At 41.2% G+C, this 23,932-nt stretch overlaps 1 protein-coding gene across 1 annotated transcript in view; it reads right to left on the bottom strand.

Moving 5' to 3' along the window:
- The window catches only part of Dnah14 (dynein axonemal heavy chain 14), a 242,443-nt gene that overhangs the window by 98,355 nt on the left and 120,156 nt on the right, over nucleotides 1-23,932 (bottom strand). The window contains exons 38-47 of the mRNA XM_060365100.1: nucleotides 23,278-23,412; nucleotides 20,308-20,517; nucleotides 17,328-17,421; nucleotides 14,664-14,872; nucleotides 12,207-12,453; nucleotides 6,765-6,840; nucleotides 6,250-6,322; nucleotides 4,570-4,837; nucleotides 2,527-2,640; nucleotides 728-886 (exon numbers count right to left, since the gene is read on the bottom strand). Of these exons, the coding sequence (XP_060221083.1) occupies nucleotides 728-886; nucleotides 2,527-2,640; nucleotides 4,570-4,837; nucleotides 6,250-6,322; nucleotides 6,765-6,840; nucleotides 12,207-12,453; nucleotides 14,664-14,872; nucleotides 17,328-17,421; nucleotides 20,308-20,517; nucleotides 23,278-23,412 (1,585 nt within the window). The remainder of the gene's footprint in view (nucleotides 1-727; nucleotides 887-2,526; nucleotides 2,641-4,569; nucleotides 4,838-6,249; nucleotides 6,323-6,764; nucleotides 6,841-12,206; nucleotides 12,454-14,663; nucleotides 14,873-17,327; nucleotides 17,422-20,307; nucleotides 20,518-23,277; nucleotides 23,413-23,932) is intronic.

Below are 23,932 nucleotides of genomic sequence, written 5' to 3'. Positions count from 1 at the left end.
TTGTGATAGAAAATTTCAGGCAAGCAGGTGTCACTGGAGTGTCACCTGCTGAAGTTCTTTGTACGTGTCCCTGGGAACACTTTACTACTTGCCTCTGGTGAGACATGATATAGGGCAAGGATGAGAAAATGCTAATCAATGGGCTGGATACTCAGAAGGACCAAGAACTGTATTGAGTCACTCCCTTGGTAATAGTAGAAGACTGGAAAAAAATGTACACCATATTTACAAATTGCATAGTTAAGTTGAATTAGGCAGTTGGTGTCCAGGGGTGGCCCTGTAAGGATCAGGGCTACGGAGGTCAACTACACATTCATCCAGTGTTACCTATTTCTAGAATTTGTCTTTAATGTAATGAAAAGATGAAAAAAAAAATAACGTCTAAGTCTGGAGTGGTGGGTGCACCCGTAATTTCAGTACTTTGGAAGTTGAGGCAGGAGGTCACAGTTCAATGGCAGGGTGGGCCACTCAGCAAGAGACTATTAAAAAAAAAGGTTAAAAAAACCAAAAACCAAGAAAAATGGGGTGGGGAGAAGGAAGGAAGATACATAGGCCTTTAACATTCTTTGTTAAAAGTGGGCACTCAGAGGCTGTTGGCAAGACTGTGAAAATTAGTCTCTCTAAATTTTCAGGGCCTATTAATTAAGTGCACTTAAAAATGATTAGACGCTAATTGTTAAACTTCTTCCTAACTTGGAAATCCCCTTTGGTTAGATATTTTTCACACCTGTGAGGAGCACAGGGTAGGAATTCTTCAGGAGGAGACTCATGAGGAAAGAGAGGCAGATTGTGTCTCTGGTAGCTGTATAGTTCACGTATTCCCCACACTCCTTCAGCTTCATCACGTTCTCAGTGGACGCCTGGAAGTCAGCCACCAACGACGTCCCTAAGGCCAGAGAACAGCTTTAAGTTTCAGACCACCTAGAACGGGACAGTGACCTGTTTTGTCTGTGTCATACTTTCTAGGCAAGTCAGCATGGTGCATGGCCTGGGCTCTCTGTTAACCTCGGAGATTGCTCTCTCCCGCACCCTCAGCTGGCCGAGACACTGCACACATTCCTAGAAGAAAACCCCTCGACTCTCCTGCCCCAATCCTGCTGGTCTGGTCATTCCTGCTGGAAGGATGGGTGGGGGAGGGCTCTTTCTGAGCTGCCCCCCACTCTCCTACAAGGACCCCCTCTCTGGCTGCTCACCCCACCGTCTTCCAGGCTCCTTTCTGCTGGAAATTTTGATCATGCAAGTGTTTCCGAATTTTCAACCTTATTATCGGAACCACGTGAAACTTCAAAAAGGACAGTCCAACACAAGACGACTCAATGTGAAATATGACAGACTGACAGACAGACAGACATGCATGCAGAGACAAAACCAGCCAACCTACCTGTCCTGAACAGGATTGTTCTCTGTAATGCTACCCAATCCTTGTTTTAAAACATCACTTTATTATTACTGGTGTGTGTGTGTGTGTGTATGTGTGTGTGTGTGTGTGTGTACAAGCCGTGGTGTATGTGAAGTTGGTCCCCTCCTCCCATCTGTATCTGGGATGCAGAGATTGCTCCTTTACTCTCCACACTGTCTCACACCCTTTAAAAAATACTTGACCCTAATTCTTTTCATCATCACACCACTAAACTGTTTAGCTGGTGCTAACAGAGCAACTGTTTATTCTTCTCCATAACGCATTAGAGGAATAGCTATCCACAGTACAAATTCAAAACAGGCAGAGAGGCATAGCACAGAACCATAGCTGTGGAGATGCAGCTCTTCTTCCTGCCCTTCCTTAACTGTTCCCACATGGTGGATTCTGTTCCACCACTTGCTTAACTTTTTTTGTTGTTGTTCATTGGTTCTTTGCGAATTTCATATCATGTACCCCAAACTCCCTCATCACCCCCTCTCCTTGCAACCTTCCCCCGAGAAGCTGTAATGTGTTAGTGTGTCCCACAGCACACCCTTTTGTCTACACTTCTTTGCTTGCAATTGTCCATTGCAATGACTCCTTGATCTGGTAACGAGGCCTCTGGCTTCTGCTACTGTATCAATACTGGAATCTCATTGGGACTTCTCTTGGATTTCCTGTTGTTGCCCTGTGTCATGGAGGTCCTGTAGTTTTGGGCCTGTAGGACCAGCCCCTTCATGCACTCCAGCAGTTCCTTGATGGGTTAGATGTTGGGGTTGGGTACCCAGGGAGGCCATAAGAGGCATCAGATCCCCTAGGCCTTGAGTTACAGACGGTCGTGAGCTGCCATGTGGGTGCTGGGAAATGAGCCTGGGTCCTCTGGAAAAGCAGCGGGTGCTCTTAATTCTGAACCATCTCTCCAGCCCCTCCTACACATTTCTTATAAAGTAATGTTCTAAGGTGATTTAAAGGCACATTTTGTAAAAATGAATAAAAAACTGCCCCCATAAAGAAAAATACTAGAATATAGTGATTCTCAATGTTGAGAACATATCTGTTTTTATGATTAGTATAGTTCCAGAATTTTAGAGACAGTAAAAAGCCTATTAAAAAAAGTATAAACTTACCTTTTTGAATTAGTGTTTGAGCATTAGGTACTAACTCTGACCAAGGTACAAACTCACATTGATGCAAGTCCACAAAATACCCAAATATAGTTGTTCCCTGTGGTAAGTTGAGCCCTATGTCAGAAAACAGAAACCCAAGAGTCCAGTAAGAGCGTGGCTCACCAGTGACATGAACTCTGACCAAAAGGCAAAGCTTTGCAAGGCGGGAGTCTGCCTAAGTTCATACAACTGTATAAAACAGGCAGGCCATTTCCTCTTAATGTCGGCTCGCACAGAAGCAAGAGTTCGTTAACTTTCAATCATTTTTACATGTAGGAAAGGGTAAATTGTGACCAATGTCCTGTGAAATCTTATCCCAAAGTGCATGCTATTATCATGAGTTTGGAAAATAGTAAATTCTAGCTCTACTGGCTGTGGGCAAACTGATATAATACAGACGTTTCTGTGAGAAATATATTACAAACAAGTCATTCTGACTTTCTTTTTTTTTTTTTTTGTTTTTTGTTTTTTGTTTTTGAGACAAGTCTTATTTAGCCCAGGCTTGACTCAAACTTATTATATACCTATAGGATGACCTTCAATCTTCCAAGCACTGGGATTATAGATGTGAGTCACAATACCTCACTTGATTCTGATTTCAGAGTTGCTACTTTCCCCTCAGCATCCTTATAGTTTTCATCGATAAAACTATCATGTTAAAGTCCCATGAGCTCACACTTGGTCTTTGAGTCCTTGTGTGTGTGGTACCTGCATGTGAGCACACACATGCGCCTTGGGCACACAGGTGGAGGCCAGAGCAGACATCAGGTGTCTTCGGTCACTCTTCACTTTACTGCCTTGCGACACTGTGGCTCTCCCTTACCTTACCATTTGGCGAGGATTGTTAGCCTCGGGACCCTTCCAGCTCCATACCGCAGAGCTGGGGTCACGGCACATGCAGCCATGCCTAGCTTTTTCAGTGAGTGCTGGGGATTCGAACTTAGGTAATTGTGCTTGCAAATCCTATTACCCTGTGATCCAGCTCTCCTGCCCCTGCAGGTTGTTACTGTTTTTAAGTAAGAGTGTTTTCCAATCTTTTTAAATTTTTCGGCTTTCATTTCACTTTGCTGCTCCTCTGACTTACTTTGTATTTATATCACATACACTTATTATTTTTTTTAAATTTTTTATTTAACTTTTATTAATTACACTTTATTCCTTTTGTATCCCCCCCTTAAGCCCCTCCCTCCTCCCTTCCCGGTCCCACCCTCCCCCCCTTTCTGCATGCATGCCTCTCCCCAAGTCCACTGATAGGGGAGGTCCTCCTCTCCTTCTTTCTGATTTTTTTTTTTTTTTTTTTGTTCTTCTCAATGCAGTTTATTCAGGAACCTTGAACAATCTTCTGACCCTGGGGAAAGCCAGCCCACACCTTAAATAGCCTCTGGGTAGCCAACCCCAGCGTGCCTCGTGGGCAATGCAGATAGGTCCACATACACGGAAGCAAGCCAGATCCTCAGCCTTAGCCAAATGTGGAGTTGTTTGTGACAGAGAACACTCACCATCGGGAAGGTGGAAGGCGGAAACCAGCTCCATCTTTAAGGCACGGCATTACGCAGCTCTCTACAGTTCCCCCTTTTTGTTTTAGACGCATCAGGCAAGAGTAGAGGTCTGATATTAGAAATAAATTGGGACTTTTGTCTGATTGCATGCGGGTTGATGCCCCAGGTCCCGCCTCTGAGAAAAAGGTATCGGACGGGTCTGATGCTCTTTGGGTGGATGACACCTAAATGAACACTGGTACAAAGTCCCAATTTATTTCTAATATCAGAGATCAGACCTCTACACTTATTATTTTTAGCATTCTGTTTGTTTCAAACATGCTAATTTATATATTTTCCTGATTAATCTAAAGCTTTTTGGTATTTCTGTCCAACAAAGATCTTAACATTCTTTACCCACTGACCACATCTCCCTTTCATCTTGTGATTTTGTATATAAGTTATGTTTCACCCTTTTAGCAAAATTGAGTTACTTTATAATCAGCAGGTAAGCCAATCCACTCACCGCCTTTTTCTGAATCCTCTTCGAATACTTCGCGAACAAGGTTGTCGAACTCATAGGTCACTGTCACGACGGTGTTAGATTCAAGGCTTGAGCGAAACAGCCTGTCATCTTCATGTTCGTCTTCACGTTTTAGAAGTCCCCCGAATGCCCATGTAAAGGCAAACACAAAAATCTTCTCTAGCATCAGAGTTAACTTCTCAGGGTTTTTCTCCAAAAACCATGCATTTTCATTCTTGAAGTGGCTGCGGGGAGCGGTGAATGCCAAAAGCTTTACAAAGTGGTTGGATGATGTTTATCTCAACATCATACCAAAGTTTTATCATTGAAAATTGTAATAAAGTAGTGACGTCAAATTTTGGACCTAATACATGAGGTTCCCTCTGATAACAGCCACATAAATTAGTTACTGTGTTTATTTTGAAAGTAGCATATGTATAGGACAGTCCTCCTTAACCTTTGTTTCATATCTGTTTTTGGTAACATGTTGACAAATTTATAATGTACCTTTATTTAACATATAGTTTTATTTAATATATGTGTATATCTTTATCATGATGTACTTTTGATACATATTTAATATTTAATTTGATATGTATATCAGATGCACATCATTTTACATAAGCACATCATTTTAAGTAGTAATTATGTATAAACCTTTTTAATTTGAAGTCAATTTATAGTTGAGAGTTACTTGTTGGGTGAGGGAATTTGTTAATTCTGCATTTCATGGAAGATATAAGTAAACAGTGATTCGCTTTGTGTTTCTCTTAGCAAGTCCTAAGGGTTGGCTTAGTTCAACCTGGCTACTGACTGGCGGCCAGAAACTGAAGCAACTGTCCCTACTTGAGGTTATTCAGACTCCTCACAGTTAATGACCTGTGAGTTTTGTGGTGATGGGATTAAATAATGATGGGGTTAAACAGGAGCTTTGGGCTTAATTTCTAACATCTTGTAGTGTTTTAGTATCATTATGAAATTACCTATAAGTTTTGAAAAACTAAGATATTTCAGGCTGAAATTCCTTAGCAACTATCAATGTGTAGTGCACTGGCATAATTATATCTGAAACATACTGCTATGCAGAATTTAGCAAATATTTATTGACTGTTTATGATGCCCTTTTCACGGGACAGGAGAAGAGAGCAAAGCATAAAGAGTTGAGTGAGATATGAGGACTGACAGTGGGTAACGTGGGAGCACGGAGGTCCTTGTGCTCACAGATAAGTACTAGTACTAGGGGAACCAGGAATATTAACATACAGGGTTATTCCTTCAAAGAAAGAAATGCAAAACCCGTTATCCAGAAGCCGAGGAACGGCCATGCATTTTAGCCTGGTGACCTGTGCGCTCTCGGAGACCACACTAAACTCTCCCCCAAGCCCCTATCCTAAGCTTGTTTTTCTCAGTCTATGAAACCTATCTTTATGGGAGATGTCACATATAGTCAATCAACAGAACCTGTCTTTGTGGAAGCTATCACATGTATTTTACAAAGAATTTTGATGCAGCCATGTCTACACTTTGTTCCTCAAGGAGATTTATGAATGCTTTATTATGCATTCAGGGTTGACTTAATTATCACCATGAAAGTCTCTACTGAATTGTGCTGTGCTTAAAAATGCCTAAAATAAATCACTTGGGGTCAGACTCCTGAAGTTTGAACCAACACAGGCTACTTACTTGTGTTGAACTGAACTGCCTTCTTGCCACCTGTGGATTGTCACTTTGCTGGCCATAGAGGTTACAGAGACCCCTGAAGGTTAACATTTAGACTGTGGACTCATAATGTATATCACAAACCTAACTATGTATCAGGTTCTAATCTAGAACAGCTACCATATCACATTATCATTCCAGTTTTATAGGTGAGAAAAAGCTTTAAAACCTTATGACTGGTTCAACGTTTCATAGCTTATAAATCATTGCTACATGAAATAAACTCATAAATTTTATTTCTAAAATGTGTAAAGGTGAGAAGGATGTTTTTTGTAGCTACGTTATTTTAAAATATCGTAAGATATGATTATCTAGTATTATTAGCTGTACAGAAGACTCTAAGTTGGGGTAAAATAATGTAGACTCTAATGTTATAAGACCACCCAAATACGGTTTACTTGACAATGATCCTATGTGCCCTTGAATGTTTCACATCAAGTAGGTTCTTCAAACACATTTACCACATGGTGGTGACTGACCTCACATTTGTATCCTTGAACTTGACTTTCACAGCATTTTTCTCCTTAGCTGAGGTGTCACTCCCGTTTTCATCCCCTGAGAAACAACAGGATTTTTGTGTAATTGACAGCAGACCTAAGATGTCCTGGGCTACTTTACGAGGAACAGCTTGTAACCCTGTCTAGCTGTGATCTGCCACAGGACAGTCTCACTCTGGAGCATCCCACAGAGACCACATGTGCCTGTCCATCCTTACTCCTTCTGTCCAAGCCAACCATTCAACAGAGAGAAACAGTCAGTCATGGTTCATTCTTCACAGCTTATTTTTCTAGTATTTGTGCTCTTAATATTAACACAAAATGTTCCACTTTTAGAACATTTTACAACACAGAAAGTATGTACGAAAAGTGATCACTCAGACTTTCACACTCCTCCACAACCACAAAAATACTGTTGTATTCCTTATGGAATAACATAAAATGCACAATTTATTTAAAAATTAAACAGAGGAAAAAGGAAAAGGCTTGTGTTTTTATCCTGCTTTTTGATTTTTAGGGCTGTTTTTTATGCCACTCTATGCCATTTGAAACATGATTTTGTTGTAGCATAATTTATTAAGCCAATCTCCCACTGTTGAAATTCACCCTGTTTTTATGACTGTAAATAGTTCTGCTGTGCATAAACCTCCTTGTACATAAACCTTTGTGCATAAACCTCTTCAATTATAACTCTAAAAGTTTCCAGAATAACAACACTAAGGCAAATTTATCAGTTTTCTTTCCTTTTTTTTTTAAAAAAAAATTTTATTTATTTATTTATTTATACAGCATTCTGCCTGCATATGTGCCTGAAGGCCAGAAGTGGGCACCAGATATTACTATAGATGGTTGTGAGCCACCATGTTGGCTGCTGGGTCCTTTGGAAGAACAGTCAGTGTTCTTAACCTCTGAGCCATCTCTCCAGCCACTTACCAGTATTTTTTAAAGCATGTATTGTTAGACAGCTTTAAATCGGCACCTCAGTCACCTTCTTTTAAAGTTTCCATTCTGGCACACTCTGGCCATCAATGTCCATCGAGGGTGAGGAGGTTCCCACAGGCCCCACCCTTTCCTGAAGAACTAACAACAGGTAAAGGTTGCTGTATCAGGGAGTATCATCTTCAATGGAGCACCACTGGGGAACTAGTTGAGAAGAAAATGGAGCTTAGAGGGAAACTAAATTTTAAATGCCTTAGCACTCACTCAGCATATGCTTTTGGTCTCAATTTTAAGAGAAAAATTGAACACACCAGTTGTAGTTTCTTTTTATCATCTACCTTCCTTCTTCAAAAGCTATATTTTTAACCATAAAAGCGGATGTAATGGCCACGCCTGTAATTCCACAGTTAGTAGGTACAGGCAGGAGGTTATCTTGATTAGAAGTTCAAGGTTAGCCTCGGCTATATGCAACTCCATCACAAAGCAAGGCAAAGAATAAAATAAGTATGAGTGCTCCCATTTTCTTAGTATAACCTATCAAAGTGAAAGATTGTAGTTCCTTGTGGAGAAAGCCCAGTGTAACTATTTTGTAGAAACTTCCTAAGGAGTTGTGGTAGCTTGAATAGGAATGGCCCCCAAGGGTTCATGTGTTTAAATGCTTGGCCATAGGGAGTGGCATTATCAGAAAGTTTGGCTTTGTTTAAGGAAATGTGTCACTGCAGGGCTGGGCTTTGAAGTCATATATGCTCTAGCTACTCCCAGTGCAACACACAGTCTCCTTTGGCTGCTTCTGGATCAAGATGTAGAACTTTCAGCTCCTTCCCCATCACCATGTCTGCTACATACTGCCATGCTTCCTGCCAAGATGATAATGGCCTAAACCTCTGAAACTGTAAGCCAGCCCCAATGAAATGTTTGCCTTTATAAGAGCTGCCATGGTCATGGTGTCTCTTCACAGCAATGGAACTTTAACTAAGGTAGGTGCTACTAGAGGGCCCCAGGTGCTCTTCATTCTGTAGGTTGTGTGCTTGACATCTAGATCAAGTGTGGAAATGAACAAGAGACTCCTTCAACTCCTGGTCTCTCATCTTTTAAGCTTGTGGCACAGTACTTTGTTTGTGCATGGGTATGAGTGAGTGCATGTCCAAGACCAACTCTGCCCTAAGATATGCAAAGAAAATGACCCAGAAAATACCATGGGGGTGTGTGTATTCCATCTGCCTGGAACCTATTAACATGGCTGCTAAAGGTGTCACAGCTAAACATAGATTAGGGAGACACTATTGTGAGTATTCTTTCTGGCGCTTATTTTCCTATGAATGAACATATATGCTGGGGGATAGGGTGACGAGACTCCCTTTGACAACTCTTGGACTCTCCCTGGTACTCTGTCTGGGCTGCCTTGAGCCAGGCCTAGCTCCTCTGAGCATTTTATAGGCATCTTTGGGAATCTATGTTTCTGGTGCAGCTGCAGCAAGACTCCAGCTTGAGAAGATGTGGCCCTCGTCATGACTATTTACAGGCTGTCTCAGCCTGTTTGCTATCACAGGGCTCAATTAACTCTAAATGATCCAGACCCAGACAAGTACTGAGCCCGGGGCCTTGTATATACTGGGCAAGTGCTCTACCACTGCTCCCAGGCCCTCAGACTTTGCTTCTTTGAGACAAGAGTCTTCCTGCTTCTAACTCTTAAGCACAGGGTACAGTATTTACCATGATGCCCAGCCAACACGTGGCTTTTTTGGGAGTAGCTTCCTTCATGTAACATTTTCAATATTTTATGAGTATATTATATTTTGTTTACATATTTATCAGACAAGAGGCAATGGGTTGATTCCACTTTTTGGCTGTCATGAAGAATGCTGTATAAGTTTTTGCTTGGCTGTATGTTTCAATGGCTCGGATTTATATTTTTTTGTGAGTTGAATTTGTAGGGTCATAGGTCACTATATCTAATATTATTATATTACTGCCAAGCTGTTTGTTGGCTGTTGCTTTTGCATCTTTTGCTTTAAGCATGCTAACTGTAGGGAATAAATCGCTAGACTTCTGCTTTAAAATGGAATCAGAGAATGTCTGTTTTTAAGAGGCTTATTCTTCACATTAAAATTCTTCACATTAAATATGATTACTTTTAACACTGGTTTCAGTTGTTCAGATTTCTCTCTCTTTGGCTCTTTTAAATTATTCTATTATAAAGGTTATTCTTGTTTTCTTCTTGAGTCAGTATCGGTATTGAAAACTTCTGTTTTAATCTGTTCTTGTTACATTGTTGCCTTTCTCTGGAATTTGTTAGGCTCTCCTTTTCTGATAAATATTCTTAAATCAAAACAAAGTGTTTCCCATAAGAAGCCTCATATCAGGTAATAAAAACAACCCATACCTAGAAAAGTACACAAGGAACATGGGCAAAATGACTGTAGCAACAATAAAAACCAATCACAAGTCGATACTGACACAGCCTACCTCAACAAACTGGCAAATAGGAAATGACGGTCCACAGGCTCTAAAGGAAACTACGCAGTGCTCACCAAAAATAGAACCGCCACATGATCCAGCAGTCCCACTTCTGCCTAGCTACTCAAAAGAAGACAAGTGTTGTTTAGAAGATATTTGTGCTTTCTTTGTCACTGAGGTATTACTCCTATTAGCCATGACATGAACGCCATCTGAGCTTCTACCATATAAGCAAAAAGGAAAGGACAGTGTGGAATACATACAGTACAACATTCGACAGCTATGAGAGAAAAAATTCATCATGCATGACAACGTGAGTTCACTTGGAAAATACTCTGTTTAATGTCAGGCATAGGAATTCAAACACCAATTGACTTCATACAGAGATGAGATCTAAAAGTGTTGGTTTCACAAAAGGAGAAAACAAAGTCGTGGCTACCAGAAGTTGGGAGATTAGATGGGGTGAAATGTAAGAAAGATGTTGGTCAAAGGATACACAATTTCAGTCAATCAGGAGGAATTAAAATCAAAGACCTACTGTTCATAATGATGACTATAGTTAATAAGATGATGTTCTCCAGTGCAGTAATAGCTCAACTTGTTAGGCTTATGATGGTCCAAATATATATACCAATACTAGCACTGTTTGTCCCTTTCCGGATTATTTTAATAAAACACATAATATAAAAATAGACACCACGTCAGATAATTTTGTCAAAAATCAGCTAGTGTTAGTGGTCTGAGTATGTTTGATAAGTTAGGTAAAGCTAGTCTAGCTCATCTACCAAATATACGGCATAAACATATGGATAAAAGATAAATGTTAGCTCACAGTTTTAGAGGTTCTGGTTGACAGACCAACATGGGTGAGGTGTAGAGGAGGAGGAGGAGGAGGAAAAAGAGGAAGAGGAGGAGGAAGAGGAAGAGGAAGAGGAGGAGAAAGAGGTTGTGCACCTTTTTTTATGGATGAGGAGCAGAAAGGAGGTGGGATCAGGCAAGAGCCAGGGCTAACATTCCCCCAAGAACCTGTACACAATGGCCTACTTCTAGTTAGGTACCTTCTCCTAAGCATCTATAACCAAGTTCCCAAAACAAGAACATTTAGGGGAGACACTTCATATTCAAACTCTTAAGTTTGACCTCTGACCTCCAAAAGGCTCATGTCAATCTCATAATGCACAATGCATTCAGTCAAACTCTATGAGTTCCTACAGTCTTAACAGCCCTAACATTGTTGAAAAATCAAGTCCCAGGAATCTAGAGGGTGATATATTGGGAATATGGAACATGAAACAGTCACCTCCTGTAACCAGGTTAGACTTAAATTTCCAAAGGAGGGATGGGGATACCCACCCAGCCACAAAACCTCTGACCCACAATTTATAGGAGGTCCAGGGATAAAGAGGGAGCAGAAAGTGAGGGAATGGCCAACCAATGCCTGAACCAACTTAGTCTCATGCCATGAGACAGCCCACCCCTGACACTACTTGCAGACAGGAATCTAACACAGCTGCCATCTGAGACGCTTCGCCGGGCAGCTGATGGAAGCAGATGCAGAGACCCACAGCCAAGCAGAGCTCGGGGAATCTTGTGGAAGAGATGAAGGAAGAGTCGAAAGAGCCAGAGAGGTCAAAAACACTCCAAGAAAACCTACAGAATCAACTCACCTGGGCCCAGAGGGGCTCACGGAGACTGAACCAGCAACCAGAGAGCATACCTGGGACAGACCTAGGCCCCCTGCCATATGAACAGATGTGCAGCTTGGTCCTCATGTGGGACCTCTAACGGCAGGAGCGGGGGCCGTCTCTGGCTGTAGCCTGCCCGTGGGTCCCTTTCCCCTTAACTGGACAGCCTTGTCTAGCCTCAGCAGAAGATGCTCCCAGTCCTAATTCAACCTGATATGCCAAGGTGGGTTGATATCCATGGGAGGTCCCCCCTTCTCTGAGGAGAAAGGGAGGGGGCATGAGGGCTGTGGCTGAAGAGTGAAGACGTAGTTTCATCACTGTGACTGGGGGTGGGGGAACTCACTTTTTGTAGCTGTCAAGTGCATGATTTCAAGCAAAGCTTCCAGAATCCTGCACAGAGTTATGACGGCTGTCAAGCCCTGCACTGGATACGACAGAAAACTGGTATGAGTTTTCAGAAACTTGACCCCTTCTGGAACACTTTTTTTCATCATTGTTCCAAGGTAATCCATTCCTTGTTTACTTATGGTTCTTGAAGTTTTCACAAGCCATGATTTAACATAAGGCTCCCATCCCAGATCAACGGGGTCCTAGTAATGAAAAGCAGAAGAAAATTTTATGTAAATAAAAATATGGCATTAAAAAATTACTTCATCACTCACCTCATGGTTAGATTCAGTACTAGTTAAAGCTAAAACAACAACAACAAAAAAATCACCATTTTCTGGTCTTAGAGCTTTAACCGTGATTTCTTTTTTTAATTAATTTATTTTTTATTAATTATAGTTTATTCACTTTGTATCCCAGCTATATAGCCCCTTCCCTCATCCCCTCCCAATCCTACCTTCTCTCATCTCCTCCCATGTTCCTCCCCAAGTCCATTGATAGAGGAGGTCCTCCTCCCCTTCCCTCTGACCCTAGCCTATCAGCTCTTATCAGGACTGGCTGCATTGTCTTCTTCTGTGGCCTGGTAAGGCTGCTCCCCGCTCAGGGGAAGGTGATCAAAGAGCCAGCCACTGAGTTCATGTCAGAGATAGCCCCTGTTCCCATCTCTAGGGAACCCACTTGGAGACTGAGCTGCCATGGGCTACATCTGTGCAGGGGTTTAAATTATCTCCATGCGTGGTCCTTGGCTGGAGTATCCGTCTCAGAAAAGACCCCTGGGCCCATATTTTTTTGGTTCTGTTGCTCTCCTTGTGGAGCTACTGTCCCCTCCAGTTCTTTCTATCTCTCCCCTTTATTTTATAAGATTCCCTGCACTCTGCCCAAAGTTTGGCTATGAGTATCAGCATCTGTTTTGATACCCTGCTGGGTAGAGTCTTTTAGAGGCCCTCTGTGGTAGGCTCCTGTCCTGTTCCCTGTTTTCTCCCCCTTCCAGTGTCTGTCTGTTTACCTTTCTGAATGAAGATTGATCATCTTAATCAGGGTCTTCCTTCTTGCTTAGCTTCTTTAGGTATACAGATTTTAGTATGTTTATCGTATCCAGTTATGAGTGAGTATATACCATGTGTGTCTTTCTGCTTCTGGGATACCTCACTCAGGATGATCTTTTCTAGTTCCCACCATTTGCCTGCAAATTTCATGATTTCCTTGTCGTTAATTGCTGAGTGGTATTCTACTGTGTTCTAAATGTACCACAGTTTCTGTTTTCCATTCCTCAGTTGAGGGACAGCTGGGTTGTTTCCAGATTCTGGCTATTATGAATAAAGCTGCTATGAACATGGTTGAACAAATGTCCTTGTTGTATACTTGAGCATGTTTTGGATATGTTCCTAGGAGTGGTATAGATGGATCTTGAAGATTATAAATTCAAAAGAAAACAAGCTATGGGGACTTGAGACAAAGAGAAGCTGGGGAAAGCAGCTGGTCAGCTGAGGCAGAGTCAGCTCTCATCCTAATTGGTGACCCAAATTAGGCGGATTAGAGAAGAGAGCCAATCACCACTGCTAATGAGTTTCATGTGATCAAATTTTTGGGGTTGTTTTTCTACTTCCATACCACTGTCTTGGTAATGTTTTCTTCAAGTTCAGAAAGTCATATAGTAAAAAGGGCTTCAGGGCAATCTTTCTTTTGTTGGCAAAATAATTTGTATCAATAGCCTGACCTGTCTGTCAGAAATACTGATGTTGTAGCTTTCCAGTGTAGAATTAATGACAGTACTTCTAGATTATGAGGCTTTGTGGGGGCGGGGGGGGTTGTAGTGTGATTTATCTGTGTGCCTGGCCCTTCAAAGACTCTCCAGTTGCTGTCAACTGGCCTTTTGGGAATTTTTAGCCATCGGAACTGCTTGACTCTTGGATTTCTGGGAACATGAGAGAAAAATAAAATAAAAATAAAAAGCCAGCAGAGGCTAGGAGAGGAGATTGAGTAGGGTTAGAGAAGAGAAGGCAGTTGGTGCAAGTGGACCAGCATAGTGAGAGGAGAAGGTAGCTGGGACAGAAGATGTTGTTAGGAGACAGCTGATTCAGGAGACGCTGAGCAGGTAGGCTACAACAGCGGTTATTGTTTGGAGCTGCAGTATTGGGAAAACTGGGAGAAGGGACTGGCTAAACAAACTGTTGGATGAAGGTTGGGAAAGAAATTAGACTGAGCGATCTACCCCCCCATCCTTCTTTCTCTCCTATCTAGTGTTAGGAGGCGAAACCAGCGAGACAAAGAAGAACCCACAAAGTAGCAAAAGACCAGCTGCAAGTGACACCCAAGGTGGGAACACAGAGCTTCTGGGTTCCTGGGGTCACTCATCTGAGACCGGAAGCGGAACGCGGCTACCCCACGCGCCGCCCCACTTCTGAGAACCCACCAAGTACACGACTGCACACCGCGTGATGGTGGCAGGGGTGGTGTGAAAGAGGGAGTCCACTTCAAACAGCACTCTGATCTTGTTGGTCAGGACGATTCTCTCGCTGTTGGCCAGGCACAGCGTTCGCGTCTCATCCAGCACAGTGTTCAGATTTTCTATCCACAGGGGGTCGGCTGGGCCATCTAAAACAATCCACTGCCAATCAAAGTCTGGGAAGAAAAATATTTTTAATGTAGCTAGGACTAAGCTCAGATTTCTTCCATTACAATCTTGAAAGAGCAGTTTCCTTTTTTTGTGTGTATCTGTATGTGTGGTACGTGTGTGCATGTGTGTTATGTGCATTTGCATGCACACGGGCCTACATGTGTGAAGGTGTATATGCATGTATGTGCACATGTGTGTGGAGGGTGAAAGTTGGTGTCAGGTGTCCTCCTCAGTCATTGTTCCCTTTTATTCACAAAGCCAGGGTCTCTTGCTTGCTAATTCCTGCTGACCTGCCTGTCTCTGCCTCCTGAGCTTTGGGATGGCAGATGCATACGTACCTGGCTTCTTACTTAGGTCCTAGGGATCTGAATTCCAGTCCCATGCAAGTGTGGCAAGTACTTTATCGACTGAGCCATCTCCCAAGCCTCTAGGAAATATTTCCCCAAGATGAAAACATCATCCAAGGAAACACTAGAGCCTATGTTACTCTGGAGCCTGTGCTGGATTTTAATAAATTAGATTAATACACACACACACACACACACACACATTCCAGTATTCATTATTGCTTTAAGTACTTTCTAGACATTCTTAGATTGCTGAAATGCATAATTAACCCTCAAAATCTGGGAAAACAAATGGGTGCATATTTGTTGGATAATGTTTTTGTGCACCGTGAATTCAAATGCTGATTTCTGCAAACAGAGACCTGGTTGCAGTCCTGACTTTGGTATTGTAATTATTCTGAAGCATCTCCCATCTTGATATGCTGTGAACATTGTTCTCCATCACCTTCTGATTGGTTTATAAAGAAAGAGATGAATGAACAGTCAATAGCTGGGCAGAAGAGGATAAGGTGGGACTTCTGAGCTCAAGAAGAGGGTCTCAGGTGGGGAACTAGAGAGAGAGAGAGAGAGAGAGAGAGAGAGAAAGGGAGGGAGGGAGGGAGGGAGGAAGGAGTAGCCATGAGGACATGGATGGAACAGCCAGGGAGAGACTAAGATGGCAGGTAAGAGGCCATGTGGCTGGGAAGCAGGTCAGGCCAGCATAGCCAGGTTAGAACAGCTCTGTATCTGCCCAGCTGGGGTGCCTGAAGATGTTAATAAATACAATAGGTCTCCAGGAGCTAGGGCAGGCATAGGGAAAAAATCCTCAATTTTCTACACTTATTTTCTCATACTATAACTTGTGAATCTGCATCATCTGCTTAGGAATACTATTTAGGTGTGCTGGTTCTAGACACTACCAAGGGAAACATCAACGAATCAAGCAGAGAGTTTAAACAGTATCACACTCAGAACCCATTCAACCCCTCTCCCACACCAGGTAATCAATCTTTTTGCACTGAGGTGACACAGTATCCTTGACTCGGCAGCTTATGAACAATACTCAATCACCTTTCACAGCTCTGAAGGCTTGAAGGCTAAGATCTAGGTGCTGCCAAATTGTTTGGTAAGAGACAGCTTCTTGGTTCAAAGAGGGAACCTTCCTCTTGCTGTATGGTCACATGATGGAAGCCTTTCCCTTGAGCCTCTTTTCCAAGAACACTAATCCCATTAGTAGGGCCCACGTGTGTGCACTAATTCCACTCAGAAGGGAACATCCCCTCTTTGTCCTCTGCCTTCCCTACGGCCCCACCTTCTAAGGTCATTAGCTCCAGGGTTGGGATTTTAACATGCACACTTGGGGAAGAGGACATAAACATTCAGAACACAGAGCCGCACACTGTGCTTACCACCGTGCTCAATGATTTTAGAGTCCTCATCAGCCAGGAAAAGGGGGGTCGCTCTACAGACAGGAAACAGCTAAGCACCTGGAAGACCTTCAGATGTCCTCAGTGAAGCAGAGGGAAGAGGTAGGGCCCAGATCAATGCTGCTGAGAAGGCGGAGACCATGGGCTCTTTCCGCTTAGCCATTACCCTACAGCCCCCCTCAAAGTGTCATTTCAAACTCCAGGAAAAGTCCTTTTCAGCGTGTGGGTCACACAGGGTTAGCGTCCTGCTTGCGGAAGGGCTGCTGTGAGGCTCAGTCTGGGCTAGGAGAGGGCGGCTGAGGCTCTGCCAGCTCAATGGCAGCTCCTGTGGAGCAGGGGCTGTGTTTATACGCCCACCCCATCATCTGGGACAAATCTGGTGTGGCCATTCAGAGACAGGAGGCTGCCACTGCTGTTTCTCCTATCACTATTTCTACCGTTAATACAACTTTGGCCCTAATTATTTATAAACCAAAAAGGCCACTTAATCTCTAGTGGTTTTCTATGTCATAATAAGATATGTATGTACTGTAGGATTGTGGTGGTCAGACCAGAAATTTTAAGCAACCACACAAAGAAGTGGTAAATTGTATAGAGGTAAAGAATGAAAATATTACCAGTCAAAAATGCAAACAATACAATTTATGTTGGCTCAAAACTTACCTTCCATATTAATCACTTAGATTACATTTAATAGTAACACTTACCATGACTTTCTGGAATTTTAGCATCTTTTTCTACTTCCCTCATAAAAACACTGTTGTCGATATCTGTTGTAGAGGATGAACTAACCTGGAAAATCTAAATTATATAATGAACAATCAAGATGAGGTATTGTGCTAGCATTTTTCTGTCTTTGTCATCACTACCAAGGAACTACCATTTTAATATAGGCTTTTATAATTTAAAAATGTTTTCCCTAAGCCTCACAGTAAATACAAAGCAAAAAGGTGAATTTAGCAAGTCATTGCAAACAATGTAAGCATAGAAAAACCCAGTATCAGAGCCATCAGGTACATAGAACAAATATGAATTGACCTCAAGGCTGAAGGATTCTAGTCCACTAATAGAAAGGGACTTTAATACTGTGCTTTCACCACTATCAGGTCATCCAGGTGCAAAATTAGCAAAGAAATGGCACAGATGAACTGCTCCAAAGGACCACGTGCTACAGAACAGCCTATCCGACAGCTTATAGGAAGGAGTTCATTCTTCCCACTGGCATGAGGAACACCTGCCTCAATAGTTCACGCCTTTGCCAAGACCCAGCAAATTTTGAAAGATAATCATAGTGAGCATTGATGACCACATTGCAATATCTGCAACAACCAAAACCTTACAAACCACGTGTATATATGGAACTTAACAGCTTTGTTTTTAATAGAGTCTCTCTGACCTGGAACTTTCCATGTTTCTGGACCATGCTGCGCTGCCTTGGACTATCTAGCCACCTCTGCCTCCTGGGCATTGGGATTAACACTGTGCAACACCATGCCTAGTGTAATTTAGGTTTTAAGAGCAACAGGATGACTGAGCATGGTGATGCAGGCCTGCCATCTCAGCTACTTGGGATGCCAGGGCAGAAGGATGACAAGTCGAGGCCAGCCTGGAAAACTTAGTGAGATCCTGTCTCAGAAAAGGAAGAGCAGTGCAGACCTGTCTCTTGGTGGTAGAGTTTGTCAGTCTACGCACAGGGCCCTGAGTTCAATCCCAGTTCTGCTCCCTCAGAAAACTGGCTCTTCAAAGACACAAGCAGAATCAACAAACCTTTAGCTGGGTTAAGAGAGAGAGAGAGAGAGAGAGAGAAAAGACTCACTTGATATTAGAGATGAGAACTGAGCCATCACAACAGATAAAACAGATTAATAAAAATTAAAAACAAAATGCCAATATACCTGAAAACACACTAACAAAAGATGACAAACTCTTAGACACATGAACCTTAATCAGGAAGAAACAGGAAACAGTGAAAAACCAATAAGGAACAACGAAACTGAATCAGAAATAATGATGAAAAAAAGTGTAGGACCACCCGATGATGAGTGCTCTCTGTCATGAACAATTCCACATTTGGCTAAGGCTGAGGATCTGGCTTGCTTCCATGTATGTGGACCTATCTGCATTGCCCATGTGGCATGCCTGGGTTGGCTACCCAGAGGCTATTTAAGCTGTGGGCTGGCTTTCCCCAGGGTCAGATGATTGTTCAAGGTTCCTGAATAAAGTGCATTGAAAAAAAAAAAAAAAGTGTAGGACCAGATAGCTTCACTGCAGATGAGAAGGATACTAGTTCTCTTTCACATATGATAAAAAACTAGAGAGAAAGGAATTCCTCTGGCTCATTCCATGAGACCAAACTGATAAGAACACAATGAAACAGAAGGCAATGGGCCAATGACCTTCATCAAAACATGTGCAAAATTCTTAAGCAAAACACCAGCAACCCAAATAGAATTCTCTACATAAAGGACTTAGCTAGGATCAAGAGAGATACAGCCAGACAATGCAACATGGTTTACCTCAGAGAAATCAAACTCGATACATGCCATCAACAAAACAAAGCACAAAAATGTATGATCCCAATAGATTTTAAAAAAAGGCATTTGGTAAAATTCAGAATACCTTTATGATAAAATGGAAAAGATGAGTCCACAAAGAATATGCTGCTAAGTGTATTTCAGAGTTTAGGACAATATAAATGGCTCCTATGGTAGACAGGAAACTCACAACTTTTCATATAGAAAGTATCTTCTTACTAATATAAAAATATAGCATCAGATTAACAAAACTATCTCTTTAAATGACTAGGAATTGATTTTCAAATCAAAGGAATACTTATGTAGAAATCTGAACACGTCCAGTCATTCCTTGGTGCCTATAGAGGAAACTGTTTCTAAGAAGCCCCAGAAAATACCAAGGCATAAGAATGCTCGCATACCCTATGTAAAATGACAAGGTATTTATATGTGACCTACACACACCTTCATGTCTATATTACTCGACCTAACACAAGTTAAAGGTCAGATGAGAGGTTGTTAGACTGTTTAGGAAATAATAAGGAAGAGTCTGTACACACTTAGTACAGACACCATTTCATTCCCAGGCAGTTTGGATCTATATTTGGGTGACTCTACAGAGGTGAAACTCATGATTACTGGGGCATAATTATATTCTCAAAATTGTTCTAAATTATGTTTGTATATTACTTTATGAGCTAGCAAAATGCAGACAGTTTTCTATCCTTGCTAACCCTTTGGCTTCAAATATCTTTTTGCTTATAGCTTACCTACTGAAAATTATCAATAGTCCTACTATTAGTTATAAGAACACATTTTCTTGTCACTTATATTTACTATTTAACAAATTTTACATCATTTTAAACAAAACTATCCTCATTTCTTTAATTTGCTAGACATATTAGTAATACTGTACCAGGTTTTTCTCCATTTTAGTCTTAATTCTCTTTGCATTCCTTTTAATACAATTATCTTCAACTTTATTCTATGGTTTACTGAATATTTAGAAACTCAATAATGCATTTTTATTTTTAATAATATAACTTAAAGTTACAAAACTGTTTATAATACTTTTCACATGAATAGGTGGCTAATAATGTTTTAATAAATAACTTGAACTATGAAACTGTCTATATTAGTCAAAGGAAAATACTAAATTCCATTCTACACTTACATTAGATATATCTCCAATTCCTGACAATAGTCCATGAGCACGATCTCTCTTGGAGAAATCTGCAGTGCTAACATAATTTCGAATTGCTGCTGATAATAACCCATCACGCCATTCCATGGTATTAATGTCCAGATATCCATAAAGTTCACTAAGAGTGACACATTTTGGATTCAAAACACAGACGTCCACTCTTCCTTTTTTTCCTGCAAACTGGGAGTAGGAGGTAGGAAATCCAAAGTTGTTTTAAGAGTTAGTTACAGTACAACTATTGAATTTTTTGCACAGTTGTTACCAGTGGGGTTTAGGAGGTATCTTTTACATCAAACAAAACATCTCTATAAAGGTAGTAATTACAAGACACAGTAAAAATTGACTTGTATTTAAAAATTTCTAAATAACACAAGTAGCTATCTCAAGAAGAGAGGTCTCCGTGAGCTCCATTGTGGAACAGAGGCTCTGGTTGGGATGGTATGCTAGGGGCCAGAGCGCGTGTGGTGGGCCCGGGAAGGGGTGCACTTTAAGTCTGCCTGGATATTAGCCACAAAATCTTAACTTACTTTGGCTCCGCCTGAACTGTTCTCTGTTTACCTCTTTCAGATTTAAGCAGGGCAAGGGTCAGATATTATTGCCAGAAAACACATACTCACATAATGCAAAGTAAGAGGTTATGGGTACAGAAATACAAGTGGTGGGAATCCGGGAAGTTAAGATAGTAAAAACCCAGCTGTGGACACAGAGGTGCTACGAGAGTTGCATATAAGAGAATGTGAGAATGTATGCAGCTGGTGTAGTTCAGTGGAAAAGACCAGAACTAACACATACTATTGAGGCCAAGATGGCACCAATCCACACTGACTCGTACGCAGTATGATATAACAGTTTGCTACAGCCTCTTAAAAAAACAACAACGGAGTAGGTGGCTTAAACACGCTATTTTTTCCATCCTTCTGAAGACCAGAAGACCAAGGTGGAAGGACAACAACTGTACTGGGTTAGGGCTGTCCCTCAGAGCCTCATTTTAACTTCGACTCTGCAAAGGGCTTGTTTCCCACTGCACTGTGAGTCAGGGACTCAGCACGTAAGTTTTAGGGAACATGATGCAGTGCTTGAGGCCACAATTCACTTTCAGTAAGAGAGAGGCCAGACACGTTTTCAAATAACTGCTATAGTACAATATACATCACAACTTTTATGTTTACATTTTCACCTCGAATTGTGTGACCCAAATGAATCCCATTCCTTTAAAACTTTCACAAATACCCTATCATAACCCTATACTGTATATTTTTAACTTCTTTTTACCATGCTTATTTATTTCGCGAATGTGTGTGAGCACCACTGTGCTCAGGACAGCCTGTAAGAGTCACTTCTCTGGTTTCACCTTGTGGGTCACAGGGATGGAACCCATATCATCAGGTTTGGTGGCAAACAACTTTACTCTTGGAGTGACCCTGTGGGCACATTCTGTGTTTTCCTTCTTGATGAGCTGCCACGTCTTCTTCACCCTATTTACACCGTTCAACCACGTCCAGGGCAATGTTTTAACAGTAGCGGTGAAAACAGACTTGTCCCACTCTTGGTTGTAGGAGAAGCTCACAGCCCGTCACCACATGAGTATGTGCAAGCTGTGGCTTTTCCATAAACTCCCCTGTCATGTTGGGGAATTTCCTGTCCTCTTTTTTTAACCACAAAGGGAAATGAAATGCTAACCATCACATCCCTTTTCTGTGATTTGATATGATCCTATGGCCTCTTTCTCTTGTTTTATTATCATATGTACTACACTAAGTTAATGCTGGACTACTCTTGTATTCCTGGAGTGAATCTCACTTAATTTTGGTTTATAACGATTCACTTCTCATCAGTGACAATTATTGCTTAAGAACTCATTGAGAACCATTTAGAAGAGGAATTTATAAAAAATGATAAGAATTAGAAACTGTAACATGAACAGTTCTGGAAAAGAAATTTCATACTAAGAGAAAAAAACTCCATGTAACCACAAAGCTGACTTTTTAAGATGCTGGAGTATACTGTCATCAGCGAAATCCTCAAATAACTGAAGTCCATATGGTATAGTGGCGTCTTATTTTATACCGCATTAATATGCAATATAAGCTCTCAGGGACTTTCCAGGAAGCCACAGACAGCTAATAGTTGTTAATAGTAATAAATATATCAAGTCCAGCATATTACACCAATGAGCTAAAAGACGAAACAGAGACTAACAATCATTATCTTTCATGTGCATGGGTGTTTGGCTTGCACGAGTGTCTGTGTACTGTGTGCATAGCTGTGCCTGTAGAAGCCAGAAGAGGGTATCAGATCCTCTGGAACAGGAGTTACAGACACTTGTGAGCTGCCATGTGGATGCTGGAAAATGACAACACATTCTTTGAAAGAGCAGCCAATACTCTTAAGTGTTGGGCCATTTCTCCAGCTCCCTAACAATCATTAGCTAAGTTCCAATCACTAAAAATCCAAAGTTGTAAGGAAAAGAAACTTACAAATATGACGAAAATTTTCTAGAAAAAAGAATAAATTAATAGGCATAATGATAACATCATATTGAAATATTAAATGAATTTCAGGTAAAATAAGGAATAAAAACTATACTTGATATTATCTTGGAGGGTTAATCAACTTAATTACAGAAGAAAAATCATATAAATATTGGAAAAGAAGTATAATTATTTTTATTTGAAGATGATTGAATTGATACTCAGAAATCAGTTGGATTCAGTAAAATAGCTAAATATAAAACATAGAAGTTAATCATCATTTTATTTTACATTTCTCATCACTAGTTTGATATCTCAATTTCAAAATTCTTACTACAATAATTTCTTACTACAAAAATCCTAGCAATAAATCTGGTAAGTAGTTAAACGCATATGTAGAAGGAATAAATATGTACACGGAAGCATAAGCTATCACAGATGACAAAGGCCTTAATCAGCAGGCATCTACCTTTGACTCAGATCGCCATTCTTTAAGTATTAACATTTCGGCAATTGGAAGCGCTATTAACGCTTTCTCCAAAATTCTCCTGATTGTTGTCTTCCCTCCACACGTTGGCCCCACTAGCATCACACCAACACAAGCCTAAAACGAAATCCAGACAAGTGTACTGAGGAAGTAGTTTTTAAAGTGTCTCTTCACATACATCTCTGCCTGCACCCATCCACTTTTCTTTCATATAATCATTCAATCCACTGTAATCTGACTTCTGTTTTATTGTACAGGCTAATGCTGAGGTGAGAGGAAACACCCCAGCCAGAGAGTACTTGTTAATTCTTGGTGCTCAACACTTTCTTTTGCTTTCCTAATTTCCCTCTTCCTTGTGGCTTTCTGAACTACTGAGCTGTGTGACAATGAGTTTCCTCTTTATTTTTTCTTTTTCTTTCCATGTAGACTTTCTTCAGTCATTCTTGTTGCTCTCTCTCCTTTGCTGTTCTATTTAGTCTCGTCACCTTGGCCTTAAGTATGACCAGCATCTAGTGGTTTTCTAATCTATACATTTTTCTCAGCCTCTACTTTTACTAAATGTGTCCATCCCGATGTCTCATAAACTTCTCAACTTAGCATAACCTTTCTTTTGTTCCAAACTTGATCTCTCTTTCTC

The sequence above is a fragment of the Meriones unguiculatus genome, chromosome 11 (assembly GCF_030254825.1).
Source record: "Meriones unguiculatus strain TT.TT164.6M chromosome 11, Bangor_MerUng_6.1, whole genome shotgun sequence".
Classification (NCBI taxonomy): domain Eukaryota; kingdom Metazoa; phylum Chordata; class Mammalia; order Rodentia; family Muridae; genus Meriones; species Meriones unguiculatus.
Note: the sequence above shows the minus strand (reverse complement) of the source record. Positions and strands in the feature narration are given on the sequence as shown.